Raw genomic sequence first — 19102 nt, 5'->3', positions numbered from 1 at the left:
TTTCTCTCGCTCTCTTATTCCTCTGGCAGGAAAGTTAATTTAGTTGCTTTGAATTTAGGGAAGCAGGCTTTCTTTATAGGGATTCATTTTCTAAAGTGGCATTAATCTTCGATTAAAGATGCTGTGGGAAGGGAGAAATGGTTCCATGGCACCTTGATGGACATATTCTCACAATGCTAATGACAGCAGTGAAATAAAAAACAGATCTCACTTGTGAAATCAGCGTTTGTAACAGTGGGTAGCCTGTGATGTTCAGAGAATGTCCTGCTCAGCATTTTCCTTTTCCACCCTGCCTTTTGTTAATCCTGGAAAGGCCTTTTTTTTTTTTTTTTAATCTTTCTTGTTTGTAAATACAGTATATTTTTAGTACCCTAGTTCCATGAAATGAGACTCAATTACTTAAGCCTTTAAGAACAATTAGCCCAGTTTCTAAGAATTTTTTTTTTAATTCTTTAGTGCTAATGCCTTGGGTAGTAACTTATTTCCTCTCAAGAAAGAGGTTCTTAACAGGAGGTGAACCTGAACTATATTCTGGTTTGAGTAGTTCCTGAGTTGCACCTGGTGTTCCTATAATTTTATGGTTACTCATGGGGTATTTTGTAGTTATTTGTTTTGCTTTTTTTGTTTTGCCTGTATGTGCATGCATGTGTGTACGTGATACATATACTAGAACAAACCTTTTTTTCCTTAGGTTATAGGCAAAGCTTGAGAAGGTAATTCTGTAGCAAAACTGAAACTAGGTGGAACAGTAGTGCTTAACTGTGTGATTTTAAAACAAGCAATGTCCAAACCTATTTAATGGTCTTATCTCGTTTCCTGTAACATGTATATTTATAATTACTGAGTTCAGAGGTATTTGACTTTTCCTTCCTTTGTGCAGTGTAAGGAATGCTTTTTAAAATGTTTTGTGTGTCATCAGATATTTTAAAGTAGTGCTATTCCAACTTTAATTCTTTTCTATCTGATGTTAAGTATAAAGTTACAGAATTACCTTGGATACTGATTTCAGCTGGCATGAAATGAATATAGAGCAGCATCTGTCCAAATTAAGTTAAAAACAAAGGAAGTTCCTGTGTAGTTTCCTGTCTCTTACAACAAAAACAAAAGCAAACAAAAAACCTTCCATCATTATTGAACTTTCAGAATATCCAATATTAATATATGTATTGTGGTATTTCACTGTGCAGATTGCTGGATGTTGTCACTTTATTAAAGACATTTTCTTAAAAAATAAATGATTTGTTTTTCTTTTCCTTTATCAGAACACAGCAATGGAGGAAACAGCTATATGGGAACAACACACAGTGACGCTTCACAGGGTAAGTTTCTGTTGCAGTAAATAATCTGTGTATAACTCAGGATACTGGCAGCTTTGGAAAACAATAGAGGAAAGCCAGATGTCAGGAAGCTGGAAGAAAGGGGAAAAACTTTTCTATATTCCTTTGTTTAAAATTTAGAGTTGCAATAAATTCTTTATTAAGGTTAAAAGTGAACATGATTACTTTTTCATATATCCTTTTGGTGGTTATTTGTGTATTTGCTTTTTTTATTCCTGAGTATGATATTAAGTGATTTTAAAAAATTTGAACCATCAGATAAAAGATGTTGTATGTTGTTACGAATTATAAACTGCTTCAACCTTTCTGAGTATATGTGCATGTATTTTAGGCTTGGGGTTTAAAATCAAACCAGGTTGTGTGAGCAGTAAAATCTTAAAAGATATTCTTGATTTGAAACATGTAGGCTCAAGCTGTTGCTTAAGCAATTGCAGATGGACAGAGAGCACATAGTAAGCTAGGTAAGAGTAAGAGCTCTGTCTGAAGTGAGACTGTCCTGAATTTGAATCCTAGTGCTTCCTCTTTTCCTTTAGGAATGGGCAAGTGATCTAACCCACCAACAAAGCCTGGGTTTTCACAGGTTTAAAATGGGCTAATGGCACCTGTGAAGTAACCGCCCCCATAACTCTCCCCATTTCTGTCTTTGAAGAGAGCTAACTCTTCTGATTGCTCTTCCTCTTAAAGAATGAATAGAAGGAAGAAAAAAAAAAGGAATGAATAGAAGGAGATTAGAGAATTTTTTTGTTTGTTTTTTGAGAGAGAAGAGCGCATGCGGGTTCGTGCATGAATGGGAGTTGGGGAGGGAAAAGGAGAGAGAGAATCTTCAGCGCTCCATGCTCAGCACAGAGCCTGACATGGGCCTCCATCCCATGATTCTGAGATCATGATTCTGAGCTGAATCAGGAATTGGTTGCTTTAATGAACTGAGCTACCCAGGCACCCTGAGATTACAGAATATTTAAGGACTTCACAGTACTGTTTTTACCAGCTGTGTCCATTACTAGGAAAGTGGCAAGATGCAGGTAAATTATGTTCCTGAACTCCACTCATGATTATCTTGTGAATGTTTGAATCTGTATATAATAGATAATGGGTAAATTAGTTATTAAAAAACAGGATTCCAGGGTCCTGGGATTGAGCCCTGAGTAGGGCTGCCTGCTCAGTGGGGAGTCTGTTCCTCCCTCTGCCTCTCCACCCCTGGCACACCCCACCCCCCCAGCTTATGCTATATGCCTTACTCTCTCTCAAGTAAATAAAGTCTTAAAAAAAAAGAACAAAAAAACCCAGTGATTTCAAATAAGATATAGTTGACTTTTTCTTTATGTATCCCTAAGTGGTTAAAAGAAACTGTTAAGTAATAATGACCCTAACTTTTAATTTTTAAGGCTAAAATATGGCCCAACTCTGAAATGTGCTAATAGATAGTAGAATATTTAAATCAGTTTAAACATGTTGTAAAATAACTTCACACCTTATAATTGTTTAATTGGTTGTAATATAACTTGGTGTTGTGTATTTTACCACATTAAATTTATTTTCTTAATACCTTTATTGCTTTTACCGGTATAATTTGCATATAGTAAAATCCTTAGTATACAGTTCTGAGTTTGACAGATCCATATAGTCATGTAACCACCAGCCAGACAGTATAGAACTGTCCCATCACCTGAAACTTTCTCTTGTACCGTTTGTAGTCAGCCTTGTTCCCTCACTCTAGCACTTGGCAGCCACTGGTGTGTTTTCTGTTCTATACATTATCTTTCACACAGCCATGTAGGGGAACTCATATATGTATGTATCCACAATACATAGCCTTTGAGACTGGTTTCGTACACTCTCAGCCTAATGCATTTGAGATTTCTCCATAAAGTTGCTTGTATCAATAGTTTCTCTGTTGTTATTTTTAGTTCCTTCTTACTGTTTGAGTATCATGGCACCTTATGAATGTAGAATAGTTTGGGTTGTTTGCAGTTTATAGTGATTATAAATATTTCTGTTCTAGTGTATGGTTTTTTGTTTTTTTTTAAGACTTTTTTATATTATTTATTTATCTGACAGAGAGAGAGAGATCACAAGTAGGCAGAGAGGCAGGCAGAGAGAGAGGGGGAAGCAGGCTCCCCGCCGAGCAGAGAGCCCGATACAGGGCTTGATCCCAGGACCCTGAGATCATGACCCGAGCTGAAGGCAGAGGCTTTAACCCACTGAGCCACCCAGGCGCCCCTAGTGTATGGTTTTTTGTATAAACATACTTTTCATTTCTCCTGGGTAAATACTTAGGAATGGACTTGGTCTGGGTCTTATGGTGAGTGAATGTTTAACTTTATAGGAAACCGCCAAACTGTCCATACCATTTTATATCTCCACTAACAGTATATAAGAGTTTTGTTGCTTTTGTATCTTTATCACAGTTGAAATTATCAAGGTTTTTTTTACCCATAATTTTAGCCATTCTTAGAGGTGTGTAGTGTGTCATTGTGGTTTTGCTTTGCAGTTCTCTAAAGACTAATGATTTTCAGTATCTGTGTGCCTCTCATCCACAGATCTTCTTTGGTAAAATGTATTTAAATCTTTTGCCCACTTTTAATTGGGTTGTTTTTAGTTGTTGAGTTGTAGGAATTCTTTATATGTTCTGAATATTAACCCCTTTGCAGATATATGGCTTGTAAATATTTTTTGTCATTTCGTGGATTGCCTTTTTTCTCTTTGGATTGTGTCCCTTGGTGCACAGTAGTTGTTACTGTGTTTTGAGAATTATATATTCTAGATACAAATTCTTTATCAGGTATTGTTTTGCAAATATTTTCCCCAGTCTGCAGCTTGACTTTTTTCCTTCTCTTAACAGTGTTTTTGCAGAACATAAGTTTCAAATTTTGATAAAGTCCAGTTTGTTCATTTTTCCTTTTATCAATCATGCTTTTGAGATGTTTTTGCTAAGCCCAGGGCCTCAGTTTTTGTTTTTGTTTTTTTTTTCCTGGATGTTTTGAGTTAAATTATGTTTATGTTAAGAGATGTGGGCAGAGGTTTTTTGTGGGGGGGGTTTTGTTTGTTTGTTTTAATATGGATGTCCACAAAATTTTGAGCAACCATTTGTGAAAAGATTATTCTTTCTCCATTAAATGCTTTCTACTTTGGTCAAAAATAGGTCTTCCCCTGGGGCGCCTGGGTGGCTCAGTTGTTAAGTGTCTCCCTTTGGCTCAGCTCATGATACCAGGGTCCTGGGATCAAGCCCCGCATGGAGCTTCCTGCTTGGCAGGGATAGGAAGCCTGCTTCTCCCTCTCCTGCTTCCCCTGCTTGTGTTTCCTCTCCTGCTGTCTCTCTTTCTGTCAAATAAATAAATAAAATCGTAAAAAAAAAAAAAAAAAAGTTCTTCCCCTAGTTTGTTTTAGTGATTATGTGTCTATCCCTTCCACCAGTTACTTCTGCCTTTGTTACTATAGCTTTATTTTAGGTATAGAAATCAGGTAATGTGAGCCCTCCAAATTTTTTTTTTTAATTGTTTCAACTATTAGTTCTCTTTTGTTTCTACATAAATTTTCGAGTAAGTTTGTCAAATAAAATCTGAGATTTTGTTGGGATTGCATTAATCTACAGACTGATTCAGGGAGAATTGTCAGTAGTATTGAGTCTTTCAAAACTTGAGCTTGGTGTATCTTTCATTCTGTTATTTTCTTATTACCGTTTTGTAGTGTTCAGTATGCAGATCGTACACACATTTTGCTAGATTTTTAGTTAAGTACATTTAATGTTTCCTGGTACTATTTTAAATGATTTTTAAAATTTCAGTTTTTGATTGCTCATTCATATGTAGGAATACGGTATTTTAAAATAATGAACTTATATGTAGGTAGTCATGATATTTGTGAATAGAGGCAGTTTTATTTCTTGTTTTTGATGTATACACAGTTTATTTCCTTTTCTTGCCTTATTGCACCAGTTATGCTATTAAATAGGGATGGTGAGCAAACATCCTTTCCTTACTCCCATTTTATTTTTATTTATTTATTTATTTGTGAGATAGTGCATGAGAAGGCAGAAGGGGAGAGAGAATCCCAAGCAAGCGCCACACCCAGCATGGACCCCCACTTGGGGCTGGATCTCACAACGCTGAGATTATGATTTTAGCTGAAATCAGGAGTTTGACACTTAACCTGTTGAGCCACCTAGCAACCTTCCATTTTCCTAATTTTAGATGAAAGCATTCTGTCTTTGGCTTTTAAGTATGATGTTAGCTATTGGTTTATTATATATGCCTGTTATCACTTTATCAGGTTAAGGAAGTTCCCTTGTATTTCTGTTTTGCCATTTACTGTGTTGAGGAATTTACCATTCATATTTAGTTTGCTCTAAGAGACTTAAAAGAAAAATCATGAATGTATGTTTAATTTTGCCAATACTTTTTTTTCTGCAAATAGTTTTTGAGGTTATTATATGAGTTTTTACATTTATTTGTTGGTGTAGTTTCTTGATTTTTGAATATTGAACAGCTTTACATTCCTAAGATAAATTCTATTTTGTTGTGACACATTGTGCATTTTATATATTGCTAGGTTAATTTGCTAATATTTCTGAAGATACTTGTTTCTTTGTTCCTGAGAAATTCGGTTAGGACTTTTCTCTTGTATCATTTTCATTTGGTTTTGTTATCAGGGAAGGCTACTAGCCTCAAAAGCAGTTGGGAAGTATATCTTCTTGTTGTGTTCTCTGGTAGAGTTCCTATAGAGTTGATGTTATTTCTTACTTAAATGTTTGGTGGAATTTACTAATGTAACCATCTGGTCCTAAGGGTTTTTTTTTAATGGGAAAGCTTTTAACAACAAATTCAGTTTCTTTAATTTTATATAGGACTATTCACTTTATATATTTGTGAGTTTTTTTTCCTTTTTGTTTTTTGGGGTTTGGTTTTGGTAGCTTTGGTAATTTGTATGTTTCAAAATATTTGTCCCTTTCATCTAAGTTGTCAAATTTATGTACATAAGATGGTTAGTCCTTTTTTCTTATGTTGTAGGATCTGTAATAATGTCCCTTTTGTCATTTCTGATATTGGTAATTTGTGTCTTTTATTTCTTGGTCAGTCTAGCTAGAGGTTTAACAGTCTTACTGATCAGGTGCCTGGGTCCCTCGGTGAGTTAATAAGCCTCTGCCTTGGGCTCAGGTCATGATCTCAGGGTGCTCCTGGATCTCAGGATCCAGCCCTGCATCATGCTCTCTGCTCAGCAGGGAGCCTGCTTCCCCGTCTCTCTGCCTGCTACTTTGCCTACTTGTGATCTGTCTTTTAAAAAATTAAATAAGATCTTTTTTTAAAAAACAATCTTTCCAAAATACTGATCTTTTCAAAATACTAGCTTTTGTTTTCATTCATACTCTTTATTTTGTTTTCTGTTTCCTTGATTTCTGCTCTTTTTAGTATTTCTTTTCTTGTTGCTTACATTGAGTTTAAATTGCTATTCTTTATATAATTTCTTTAGGTGGAAGCTAGATTATCTGAGATTGTAGAGGTAGCTTGTCATTATCACATTGTGTTTCTTTTTCCTCATACCTTTTTAGTTTTTAAATAAGCAAAATATGGGGCGCCTGGGTGGCTCAGTGGGTTAAAGCCTCTGCCTTTGGCTCAGGTCGTTGTCCCTGGATCCTGGGATCAAGTCCCGCATCGGGCTCTCTGCTCAGTGGGGAGCCTGCTTCCTCCTCTCTCTCTGCCTGCCTCTCTGCCTACTTGTGATCTCTGTCTGTCAAATAAATAAATAAAATCTTTAAAAATAAATAAATAAAATAAATAAGCAAAATAAAAGAAGAGAGTTAAATTAGCTAAAGTTTGTTTCCCCTTTCTACTGCTTTGCCTGGTTCTGTTAGGATTTTAAATACAGGGAAATGCTAAGTACATTTACTACAGATCTGTATCTTATTAGCTTAGGTAAAGTAGGAAAAGGTCTTGAATATTGAGAAAACAATCCCAATTTCCTAAATGTGTTCGTAGTCTCATACCAACTCATGGTAGGTCTAATAGGCAACTCCGAGTTTTCTTTTTAGAAGATTAGTATAAGTTCTGTTCTATAGCTGACCTCTTGTGCTTTAATTTTCTTTTGCCATGAGATAGGTACCAGCCCAGAAAAATGTCATCAGAAGATACATAGAGATGAATATAGAATTCATAATTCTTTGGTTTTTAAGCATGTTAACTGTTATGCGGGGAACATAGACCTGTGTTGCCTTTGGGCCTCATCAAAGAGACTGTGACAGAATAGAAGTTCTCAATGACCATCCCTCCAGGAATCTTTTTTATTTTTATTTTTTTTTTCCAGGAATTTTTTTTTTTGGAGGTTTCTAAAAATAGCCCTGTCAGTACAAGTTGAGCGACTTATGCCAAAGCATGATTCAGTTGACTTCATTCTCTGAAGCTGCAGAACAGTACTTTCAGATGTATGTCTTTGGTGTTCCACATTGATCCAGAATAAAATTTAGGATAGAGCATTTTCAGCAAAATTTGCTGGGAGAAGCTAGATGATAAATAAACTTTTTTCATCTTGCAGACCATAAATTTGTCACAACTACTCAACTGTTCGAATTGCAGAAGCAGCCACAGACAATAGGTAAACAAATCCATATGGCTGTGTTCCAGTAGATCTGTAATTATTTCTTTGGCCTGGAAGCCATGGTTTGTTGACCACTGATCTAGAGCAGTGCCTCTCTGGGCTTATTGTAAAGAAAAGTCAACAAGGTCATCCCCCAACTAACAGAGATTCTGATTCATTTGGTTTGGAATGAGGCCCCTAATACATGTTTTTAAAATGTTCCAGTTTGAAATGGAGAGCCATGGCCTCTTGCTTCACATTTTTAAGAAGCATTGACAGAGGAATGAAAAAGTCATTCTCTTGACGGTGAGCTAGTGAGCTTTTGGCAATAGTAAAAAGTAAAGGAAATAATTTGAAGCTATGTTCTTTTGGCAGTAACCTGGAGTTATAGATATTGAGCATTGCCAAATAAGGTCAAATCATATTCTTTGACGTCTGGTAGTCAGTGATAAGAAAAGTTGGAAATAACTTCTTTTAAAAGGACAAAATGCCTGTGGATTAAAGCTAACATTTTCTCCTGTTTATTGTCAAGAATAATACATGATAGGCTTCTGTATTGCCTCATTCTTCTATTTGCATTCTCAGGAAACTTTTTTCACCCAAGGATACTAGAAGCCATTGAAATCCTCTTTAATCTTTAAGGCTGAGTAATTTTTGGGTGCGCCACTGTCTGATAAGCACTGTGGCAGTCATTAGAATTATATCAAAGATTGCCTCATGGATTCTGGTCTCCCTGTTGGTCCTCAGTGACAGATGAATATAGTCCTTAGGTTCTTGTTTCCCCCATCTTCTACTGCATTATAATTTTCTTAAGGGTGGGAAATCTTAATTTTACATCCCCTTGGTGCTTGGTACTTGATTATATCCAATAAAACTTAATTATTTAGAAGGCCCACCTATCCAACAAAGTTGCTCTTAGGAGGTCTGTAATAACAGCATTGTCCAATAACAATACTGCCAAAGCAAACCACATATGTAATCTAAGATTTTTTAGTTTTCACATTAAAAAATGTAAAATACAGGTGAAGTTAATTTTAAAGATTTTTATTTTTCATTTTTTATTTGACAGACAGAGATCACAAGTAGGCAGAGAGGCAGGCGGGGGGGTGGGGATGGGAAGCAGGTTTCCCACCCAGCAGAGAGCCCGACTCGGGGCTTGATCCCAGGATCCTGGGATCATGACCCGAGCTGAAGGCAGAGGCTTACCACTGAGCCACCCAGGCGCCCCAGGTGAAGTTAATTTTATAATCGTATTTAACTTAATATGTTTAGAGTACCATTTTCTATATATACTCAGTATTCAAAAATTGATACTCTCTTTTTTCATACTGAGTCTTACACCCACTAGAATGGCTGTTTTCACTGACAGACAGTAACGAGTGTCAGTAAAGATGTGGATGTTGTTTGGTGGAAATGTAAAATGGTGTAGCCATGATGGAAAACAGGGAGTTCCTCAAAAGTTAAGCATAGAATTACCACGTGGCCCAACATTCCACTTCTAGGTATATACCCAGCAGAAATGAAAAAAAAAATATTCACACAATAACTTTTACATGAGTGTTCATGGCAGCATTACACATAATAGAAAGTAAAAGTAACCTAATTGCCTACCCCCTGATGAATAATGAATAAGCAAAATGTGGACTATGGCCACAGAAGGGAATATTATTTAGTAGTAAAAAGAAATGAAGTGTTACAATATGGATAAATGTTGAAAACATTAGTCTAAGTGAAGGAAGCCAGTCAAAGGACCATATATTGTATGATTCCATTTATAATGAAATGGTCAGAACAGGTAAATAGACAAAGTAGACTAGTGGTTGCTTAGGGTTGGGGGGATGATGGCTACAAGTAAGGAATTTCTCTTTAGGGTGATGAAAATGTTACCAAATTGTAATAATGGTTATACACCTCTTTGAATATACAAAAATGTTGACTTGTACATTTTAAAGGGTGAATTTTATGCTATGTGAATTATATCTCGTTTAACCTGTTTCAAGAAGGGGTAGTGGGAAGAAATCCTACGTATCTCTTAAGTAGCACCAAACTGGTATAAGATAGATAAAAGGTGAACATTTACACTCAAGTAAGCATGAAAACTAAGGTAGGCTTGTTTTAGCAAGTTGGAGACCATGTTTATCTTGATAGAGTACAGTAATAAATATTTTGAACTCTTCATTTTATTTAATGTTCTGTGAATTAGGTGTTAATAACCACAAGGAGTAAACTGAGTGTCAGAAAGGCCTAATGAAATGCTGCAAAAGAATTGTAATTCGAACCCAAGTTGTTGGACTCAACATATAATGCTTTTTCTATTTATGTAGAAATGCTTTCTATTTATATGTCAAATTAATTTTAAATTTAAACAATGTTTATGGAATGTAATTTCTGAAATTCAGATCTTATGTAAGTGTATCACATAAGCTTCCTTTATATGCAATAAATAAAATAAAAAGTAATAAGTTTGGTAAGGAAGGAGTCAGAGTTTGTCAGGTCAGTTTTGTGTAGAAAGTGACCATTTTGGAGAAGAACAATTGGAAGTGTCCTATAAAAAGCTGGGAAAAAAAGGAATAGAATAGGAGTAAGAAATGGAAGCTACAAATTGGGTATAAGAACTCTAAGAGAGGAAGAGTACAAGAATAAATGGGGAAACATACACACAATTTCAGTAGCCAGGGGACTGTTTAAGGACACAGAGATAAAAAGGAACCAATCTAACAGGCACGATAATTTAAGCAACATTCTGGGAACTACCAAGATAATGTAGAAAAATCGTAGGGGTCTTGTGACTTGTGATCCAGTTTAGGTTTACTACTGATTGTGAACAGGCCTTTTAAATCCCTTGGGACCTCATAGACTCAAAGTGTGTCAGAGTTAATACAATGTTAATCTCTTTTGTTTAAGTGAGGGAACTCAAATCCACAGAATTCCTACATAAGTCATAATTTGAAAGTGGTAGAGACACACACAGGACGCCAGGCCTCTGCCTTCATTTGTAAAAAGGAAGTTGAACTGGATGATTGCAGAGGATCTGTTTGGTTTTAAAATTCAGTGATCCCAGGGTCCATTGCAAAAACAGGTAGAATAAGTTCTGTAGAATGTTGAGGGTTGATTGGAAGAATTAAATGGAGAAAGAGGAAAACTATAATTGGTGAAAAAAGTTAGGACTAAGGCAGCCGATTGTAAAAACGTGGCATGGAAAACCAGGAGAAAAAATAGAAGGCGACCAGGGAAATCTCTAAGTAGGGAATTGGACATCTTTGAAAAGAATAGAGAAAAATGTTTGGAGAAGAGATTATCTAGCTATTGCTGCAACTGAATCACCTTTTAGGAAATACTTTTTCTCTTTTCTTTTTCTTTTTTTTAAGCAATCAAGAAATGCTTTAACATACAGGAGTGCGCATACCTTTTCTGTAAAGGGTCAGATAGTAAATTGCTTCAGCTTTGTGGGCCAGAATAGGGTCCCTGTTGCAACTACTCAAAGCAGAAGCTGTCATAATGTTATGTAAAGGAATGGGCATGGCTAGTGTCCAGTAAAACTGGACAAATAACTGAACAGATCCCAGGCTAAAAATTCCGTTTCCCTACAGCCAAATATATAAACTTTTAAGTTATTGCTACTTGTGGCTGCTTATGGTCTCAAAAGGATAAGACATGGTGAAAGTAAAATTCTTTGATGCTCTTCCATGTAAAAGCTAGGACCTATATATGTGTCTGCACATACAAATAAATGAGATATTATGCTCCTTTAAATCACCCCCCCCCACCATAATAGAAAACATTTAAAAAACCCACTATCTTGGACATTTTTTCAGGTAAATACATAAAAGTCAGCTATCTTGTGGTAAAGATATAAGAGAATAAAATGGAATAATTTGTATTTCTTTTGAAAATGCCTTAGGAAGACAAGCGCATTAGTCTTTTATTAAGTCAGTACGGAGTATACCATTGTCCGGAATAATAGTAATTCTGACAGTATCAATTTTAATTACTGTAAACAGTACTAAAATTATACAGGCTATTCTTACTCTTCTCCCCATTTTTAAAAAATGGTTTTTAGTGTACCTAGATCATATAGCTTTAACATAATTTGATTCTCTCTCCCCTAATTCTCATTTAATCTTAGTATTATAAGTAACAATATATTTAATGCTTATCACTAGTCCTCTCTGTGTTTCTCTTGTCATTTCTATTGTCAGATTTAGATTCTTTAGGAAGAATTTGATTGTTGTTTAGATTCTTTAGAAAGGGATCATGAAAACAATATTCTCTGTGGTTTTGCATGTTTATTAGCTTATCTGTGTCTTTTTACTGGAAGGTCTGTTCTACTGGATATAAAATCCTTGGCTCACTGTTTTCTTTGAGTACTTTAACTATGTTATCTTTGGCATAACATGTTGCTATCCAAATGTGATGATAATCTAAATTTCTTTCTTTGTAAGTTATGAGATCTTTTGGCCTAGAGGCCAAAGAACCCTTTTCCTTAAATATAGTCATTTTATTTGAGTAGATATTGGTGTTGGTCTCTGAATTGATACTCTCTGATAACTCTCATATCTACATTGATGTGGGTCCTTTGAGTGTGTAATTTCAATTAAAAAATTCATAATAGAAAAGTTTTGTTTTTTACAGTTTTTACTATTATTTTCCCTTATTTTGGTTTAATTTTTTAGGGACTCCTGCTATGCATATATCTCTACTGCCTATCTTCCAAAATTTTCTTTCACATATTTTTAAAAAATCTTATGCATCATTTCTTTTTTGTTTTTAAAAAGATTTTTCCTTTTACTTTCTTTTTCTTTTATAGTATTATTTATTAGTCTTGTGGTTCTATCAAAAATGACTTTTTGGGGCGCCTGGGTGGTTCAGTGGGTTGGGCCTCTGCCTTCGGCTCAGGTCGTGATCTCAGGGTCCTGGGATCGAGCCCCGCATTGGGCTCTCTGCTCTGTAGGGAGCCTGCTTCCCCCTCTCTCTCTGCCTGCGTCTCTGCCTCCTTGTGATCTCTCTCTCTCTCTGTCAAATAAATAAATAAATAATTTTTTTTAAAAAATGACTTTTTAAAATTTATAATTGACTCTTGAATTCTGTCAATTCATTTTTGAGTTTTTCTAATTATTATTTTTGTTCTTTCGTGTCTTATATATTTCCTTATGCCTTTTAGGTAGTTTTGTAATAGTAACAGCGCCCCCCGCCCCGCCCTTTTTTTTGAGCACTCATTCTGGCAAGCTTCCATTTTCTGTAGGGATATTCTGCTACTCACTGTATTTATAGTAATTTTGTAATGGATTTGATCCTGTTACTTTCTTTGCTCATTTTATGTAAAATTAGTGAGTTTTTTGGAAATTGGCTTAGTTTTCTTGTGTGTGCGTGTGTTTACATGTACATGCATGTATGTCTGCCAAAAAACGTAACTGCTGCTTTCTGACATTTCCTAGTTATTTGCCTTTTGCACACTTTTATCTGGACCTTCTCTTTTGTCTCTGTTGTTCCTGTCCCACCCAGTTTTAATTCCACTGCCAACAGTTTCTCTGCATTGTGGGGCCCTGTCCCAGAAAGGCCTGCGACAGGTCAATGTTGAGTGTTCCTTAGGTCAATGTTGAGTGTCCCTACAGGTTACTCTGCTCCAGTTGATTATGGTTCTACTGCCAGGCTTCTTGCTGTCACCCACTTTTGGAGCAGGCAAAATCCCTCCCAGTTTCAGCCACTGTTCTCAAATTGTCCCACTGTTCTTTCCAGTGAATACCTGTCAGTTACTTGGGGGACTCTTCAGCTCTTAGGTATGTTGGAAACTGTATGTAGGTGTTGGGAACACACAGGTTTCATAGCTAGTTGCTCCTCGCTGACTGCTTCTGTTTTGTACCTTGTGGGGATATATCGGTTACTGGACTTTGTTGTAAATGCTTTTTTGTTGATTGTATAGCTTCTTCCTGCATGTTTTTATTTGAGGATTCAAGAACATCCAAAATCCATGGTACTACCATAGGTGTTAATTTTTCCAGGAATCTGAGCTTCTAATGCTCAAATTAGTGCTAGTTTAAAAAAAAAAAAAAAAGATAACTTTTTTTTTTCTTTAAGGATTTTTTTTAAAGATTTTATTTATTTGTCAGAGGGGGAGAGAGCACAGGCAGGGGAAGCAGCAGGCAGAGGGAGGAGTAGGCTCCCTGCTGAGTAAGGAACCAAAAGCGGGACTCAATCCCAGGGCCTTGGGATCCTGACTTGAGCTGAAGGCAGACACTCAACTGACAGAGCCACCCAGGCATCCCAAAAGAATGGGAACTTAATTAAAATTAAATTGAATAATTAGTCATAGACTTGTTTTGGTTCACAGTTGTTGACACACCCAATTTGTGTTAGGCTCCTGCAGGGTTGTATTTAGCTGGAATATGTAGATGAGTATGTGAACCCCTCCCAGGCTGGCCTCTGATAGCCAGGTTACTTACAGTGCCCCGTGTGTTAAGTAGAAGTGTGTACCTCTTCTACCAGTGGAAAAGTGGGATGGTTTTATGAATGAGATGACATTGAACTTGGATTTTGTGTTTTTGGTTTTTAAATATTTATTTATTCATGAGAGAGCGAAAGAGGGAGGCACAGGGAGAAGCAGGCTCCCCATGGAGCAGGGATCCTGTTGTGGGATTCAATCTCAGGACCCTGGGGATCATGACCTGAGCCAAAGGCAGATGCTTAACCAACTGAGCCACCCAGGGGCCCCTGAACTTGGATTTTGAAGGATTGAAGCTTGCAAGACTGATAAGGCCCTTAAGGAAGGGAAGAATAATAATAATAAGGAAGGGCCCTGGGAATAGAGAGGACATGCAAAAGCATAGTTTCCTAATGCATGTCATGCTTAAACAGGGATCCATAGTTCAGTGTGTTTAAAGCAAATATTGGGGTGCCAGGAAGTAGGTTGGAGTTGTATTTCACGATGCTTCATACTAAGGAGTTTAGACCCATGGGCCGAGGAATGACAGGATCAGATTTGTTTTTAGAATGATAACCCTTCCAACAGGAGGGAGGGTAAATTTTTTTAAGCTGGTGGCGGTAAGAAATTTATTGAGAAGGCCAAGTGAGATAAGGGTGAAGATAGAGGGAAGGGGAAGTGTGGAATAGTTGTGAAACCTTTGAAGTTTTTGATTGTCACCTTGGTCTGAAGTTCGCAAGCCATTTAAGGCTGAGGTGGTCAGCACTGGCTGCCCATTAGAATTAATTTTTAAAAAATGCTTTCCAGGGGTGCCTGGGTGGCTCAGTCAGTTAAGCATCTGCCTTCAGCTCAGATCATGATCCCAGGCCCGACATTGGGCTCCTTGCTCAGCAGGGAGACTGCTTCTCCCTTTCCCCCTACCTGCCCCTCCCCCTGCTGTGTGTGAGCCCGTGTTCTCTCTCTCTCTCTCTCTCTCTCTCTCTGTCAAATAAACAAAATCTTTAAAAAAAAAAAAAAATGCCGGGGCGCCTGGGTGGCTCAGTGGGTTAAGACTCTGCCTTGGGCTCAGGTCATATCCCCGGGTCCTCTTGGGCTCAGGTCATGATCCCCGGGTCCTGGGATCGAGCCCCGCATCAGGCTCTCTGCTCAGTGGGGAGCCTGCTTCCTCCTCTCTCTCTGCCTGCCTCTCTGCCTACTTGTGATCTCTGTCAAATAAATAAATAAAATCTTAAAAAAAAATAAAATAAATTCCTGCCATTTCGCCTCTTCCTTTTTTTTTTTTTTTTAAGATTTTATTTATTTGAAAGACTAAGATCACAAGTAGACAGAGAGGCAGGCAGAGAGAGAGAGAGAGAGAGAGAGAGAGGAGAAAGCAGGTTCCCTGCAAAGCAGAGAACCCGATCCCAGGACTCTGGGATCTTGACCTGAGCCAAAGGCAGAGGCTTTAACTTACTGAGCCACCCAGGTGCCCCTATTTTTTTTTTATTTTAATTAGTATGAGGTTGGGGGTTGTACATCAGCTTTTGAAATTGTTCCCAAGTGATTCTCATCCCCAGCCAGATTTAGGGACCACAGACTTCTGGCTAGTCATTAAATGAACCGTAGCAAACACTGATCCAGGATTTACTGATCCACTTTAATATCTTACAAAGTGCCAGGGCTGCATAGAAGCAGTGGTCCAGGCCAGGTTTTTTACCCTGGCTCACTGCAGCCAAAAACTGCACCTAGATTTGCTCCCAAGTAAATCTATACTTGATCTTAGCTTAAAGGCTGAGGAGGGATACTCACAAGTAAATCTTAAGGAAAATAACTTCTCATCTCTGTCTTTCTTATTGAAAGTTCCTGACATTTTCAGTATTTCTTTATAATATTTTTTTTCTTTATAATATTTTTGTGTTATTTTAACATTTTAAATAAAAGAATTATCAAGCAAGATGTAAATGAACAACATTAAAGTATATAGAATGAAAGATTAGTCTGAGTCTCTTCTGAGGAGGATAAAAAGCAAAAGAGTAATCCCACCCTCTACCACCCACTGCTTTATAGGTATCTGTGGGCATTTAGATTTCCCCCCACTATTTGCAATTAACAATTTGCAAGGAATAACTGTGTATGTATTTTCATATTATTGGAGATGTATATGTATCTTTAGGGTAAATTCTTAGAAATTGGTTTGCTCTGTCAAAAGATTAGTGCTTTTATAGTTTTGTTAGGTATTAACAAATTCCTAAAGAATTAAAGTTTACATATCCATCTGTAGTGTGTAAGAATACCTTTTTCTCTACAGCCCTCTCGATAAAATGTCTTGTCATACTTTTAAGTTTTATTGTTCACTGTGTGGTTTTAATTTGCATTTCTCTAATTATGAGTTTTAATATCTTATGTATCTTCTGCAAATGATTTGTTTTATTGTTATTTTGGTAGGGTTTTTTTCCCCTCTTTTTCTTATTTTTTAGAAGTTCCTAGTATCAGTGTTTTCAAACTATGGTCTGAGGACCCCACCATGTCTCTGAAACCTTTTTAGGCTCAAGTGCAAATTATTTTCCTAACGGTATGAAAATATTATTTGTCTTTTGCACTATATTGATATTTTTGTAGTAAAGGTGCGGTAGTGTTGGGTAAAACTGGCTGCCATAGCCCAAATCAAGGTGATGACATCAAACGTTTACTAACAGTCACTGCCATATACTCACGGTTTAAAGAACAGTTCTAAGTTTGTTTCTGAATGATTTGAAGCAGTAAAAATTATTAGTTTTAGTTTTACTGCATCTCAGCTTTTGAGTACAGTTTTTAAATTATGCACTGAAATAGTGTATATGCATAAGACACTTTATACTGAAGTACTTTTGTGATTGTTTGACTTGGAAACGAGTTGTGCATATGTCTGTGTGTGTAACACGATGTTTACCTGAAGGAATATATGGTTATCCAGAGTTGAATATTTGACACACATTTTTCTCAAATGAATGAGTACCTGTTGCTTCAGGGAAAGCAATTCTGATGTATTTGTTGCCAATAAAGAAAATCGAATTTAAAGCAAAAACCAACATTTGGAAAGCTTTCATCTACTACCATGAGCCAATAGCTTTTCAGTACTTACAGATTTTCATGAGATTGGTGATGATATTAATACACAATCTTTACTTTTATTTTTTTGTGATTTTATTTACTTGAGAATTTGAGAGAGAGTGTGAGAGTATGAGCAGTGCGGGGTAGAGGGGTGGGGAGGGACAGAAGGACAAGCAAACTCCTGCTGAGCCCAAAGCAATGGGAGGCTCCATCCCAGGACCCTGAGATCATGACCTGAGCCAAAGTCAGATGTTCCAACCAGTCCACCCAGGCACCACAATACAGAATTTTTTAAAAATATATAATGAAATACGTTATCTTTTGAAAGATTTGCCCAAGTATTTTTCAAATGACCAAGGCATGCTATTTATTATAAAACCAGTAATGGTTAAAAATACCCATTGGAAGTGCAAAACCTGCCAATGGGTATTTGAGTACAAAAAATTCATTGATACGTTTTAGATTGTACATTACAACTGTTAAGAAGCTCACAACAAGTTTTGGTATAAAATCAAACATGAATATCCAGAATAACCTAAAAGGGCTACTAAAATACTTCCTTTTTTTTTTTAAACTGTATGTATGTGAAGCTGGATTTTCTTCATGTACTTTAATAAAAAGCAACTATCACAACAGATTGAATTTTCTTGAATTTTTGTTTTTATTTCTTTAATAGTAACTGTTGGATTTTTGTCAAAGTCCCTTTTAAGGTCTGTGGATATAATCATAGAATTTTTTTCCTTTAGATTTAGTAATAGGATATATGTATGATACCAGTGAATTTTCTTATACATCAATCTTGCATTCTCGTAATAATATCCCTTTTGTCATGGAGTATTTGTAGGAAGTAGCCCTCTGTTTCCTCTTTTTTTGCTTAATACTTTTTGTATAGTTATATAGAAATCATTTTGGGCTTTAATATTTGGAGTGGGGCTCTGTCTTTATGGACAGTCACTATCATTTAGATGTCAGTATTATAGTTGCTTTATAGAAAAGTTTAGAAGCTTTCCTTCATTTTCAGTGCTTTGGAACAGTTTATGGGGCTTTGAGGCTACCTGGACAATGATGTCTTGGTAGAATTTGCCTATGAAATCATCTGTGGCTGGTGCTTTTTTTGTGGGATAATTTTCTCTATTTCATTTCCAGAAATTGCATTATTTAAATTGCATTTTTAACTTCTGAGTCATTTCAATAATCTGGTTCATCTGGATTTTCTTTTTCTTCCCCCCACCCTTTTTAAAAAAGATCTTATTTATTTATTTATTTATCTATCTATCTATCCATCTATTTATTTATTTATTTATTTATTTATCTATCTATCTATTTATCTATCTATCTATCTATCTATCTATTTATCTATCTATTTATCTATCTATCTATCTATCTATTTATTTATTTATAGCATGGGTGCACACAAGTGGGGAGAAGGAGCAGAGGAAGAAGCAGACTCCCTGCTGATGAGCAGGGAGCCCACTGCCCTGGCTGGATTCCAGTACCCTGGGATCATGACCTGAGTGGAAGGCAGATGCTTAACTGACTGAGCCACCCAGGTGTCCCTGGTTCATCAGGGTTTTCAAATGTGTTTGAGTTTGTTCTGTAAAGTAGTTTCTCGTATTTCCCAGTTCTGTGCCAACAGTTGTTTCTTTCTAATCATATTTTTGAAATTTTAGGTCTGTTTCTGTTTTGAAATTTGGATATTGTCAGTCTTTGA

General features: G+C 36.4%; 1 protein-coding gene across 6 annotated transcripts in view; it reads left to right on the top strand.

The window, feature by feature from the left end:
* The window catches only part of TJP1 (tight junction protein 1), a 245234-nt gene that overhangs the window by 162431 nt on the left and 63701 nt on the right, over positions 1-19102 (top strand). For all 6 annotated transcript variants that reach the window (XM_032835977.1, XM_032835975.1, XM_032835974.1 and 3 more), the window contains one exon: positions 1263-1319. In XM_032835977.1, the coding sequence (XP_032691868.1) occupies positions 1263-1319 (57 nt within the window). The remainder of the gene's footprint in view (positions 1-1262; positions 1320-19102) is intronic.

The sequence above is a fragment of the Lontra canadensis genome, unplaced genomic scaffold (assembly GCF_010015895.1).
Source record: "Lontra canadensis isolate GAN:19392208 unplaced genomic scaffold, GSC_riverotter_1.0 scaffold89, whole genome shotgun sequence".
NCBI classification, from domain to species: domain Eukaryota; kingdom Metazoa; phylum Chordata; class Mammalia; order Carnivora; family Mustelidae; genus Lontra; species Lontra canadensis.
Note: the sequence above shows the minus strand (reverse complement) of the source record. Positions and strands in the feature narration are given on the sequence as shown.